Source organism: Leptonychotes weddellii, unplaced genomic scaffold (assembly GCF_054177405.1).
Source record: "Leptonychotes weddellii isolate Sample4059 unplaced genomic scaffold, ASM5417740v2 HiC_scaffold_47333, whole genome shotgun sequence".
In the NCBI taxonomy this organism is placed as follows: Eukaryota; Metazoa; Chordata; class Mammalia; order Carnivora; family Phocidae; genus Leptonychotes; species Leptonychotes weddellii.
This window is the reverse complement of record NW_028014443.1, coordinates 1-766: the sequence shown is the minus strand read 5'-3', so window position 1 is coordinate 766 and position 766 is coordinate 1. Positions and strand designations below refer to the sequence as shown.

The 766-nt window shown below is 58.5% G+C and overlaps 1 protein-coding gene across 1 annotated transcript; it reads right to left on the bottom strand.

Moving 5' to 3' along the window:
• Positions 1 to 37: 37 nt before the first annotated feature.
• LOC145719480 (26S proteasome non-ATPase regulatory subunit 3-like) lies at positions 38 to 760 on the bottom strand. Its single transcript, XM_081810973.1, has 3 exons — positions 700 to 760; positions 476 to 595; positions 38 to 330 (listed from the first exon to the last, which is right to left on the bottom strand). Exons 1-3 carry the CDS (start codon positions 722 to 724, stop codon positions 104 to 106), a joined length of 372 nt encoding a protein of 123 aa, XP_081667099.1. The 5' UTR covers positions 725 to 760; the 3' UTR covers positions 38 to 103.
• Between the last annotated feature and the right edge of the window lie 6 nt (positions 761 to 766).

The following is a 766-nucleotide window of genomic DNA, read 5'->3' as shown; positions in this document are numbered from 1 at the left end:
ACCAGAGAGCCCTTCTTCTAAATCTCAGAACATCCTGTTCCTTTCCTCCTTATACTCTCACACGCTCACTTGAGTACACATTCTCTCTGGAAACTTCTTGGCTTCACTCTAAGACTGGCACTCCCTGAAAAGACCATGCCACCCCCTCCTTCACCAATCTCCTCTCATTCCCGTCCCCTGAAATGCGGCAGGAGCGCGGTAAGTGTAGTCCCCGAGCCAGCCCCACCTTGGCAACAATGAACTCCGCGTCCTCTGGGCTATCCAGCTGCAGCTTCTGCGCAATGTCAGCCAGGGAGATTCGGGAATACGAGAGGCTGATCATGCGCACACCTGGGAGAGGAAGGAGCAGTGGGGTGGGCATGGTGGGCACAGCCCCTTCACCCACCCACGGACACCCCTAGGGCTGTCCCCATCCCTTGCAGAAGTCTCTTCTGGGTCCTGCTCTTCCAGCGGCCCCTCAGACTCCCACCCGCACCTGTCTTAATGACGTTGTGCCGCAGTCGGATGATTAGGGTATAGGTCCCATCTGCTTGAAACTTCTCCCCAAACTGGTCCAGGACCTGGTTGAACTTGGCTAGGTTTCCGGTCCTGACAGCTGCAGGGGGAGAGGAGCGTGTCGGATGACGCCAACAGGCAAACCTACTGAGGAGGCCACGGCGACCGGGGTCCGGCCAGCTCTGGGAGCGGGGCTGGCCTTACCTTGAGTCAGGAGGAAGTAGGGCATGAGCGAGCGCTTGAGGGATGGCTGACGGAACTGTAGCCGGTC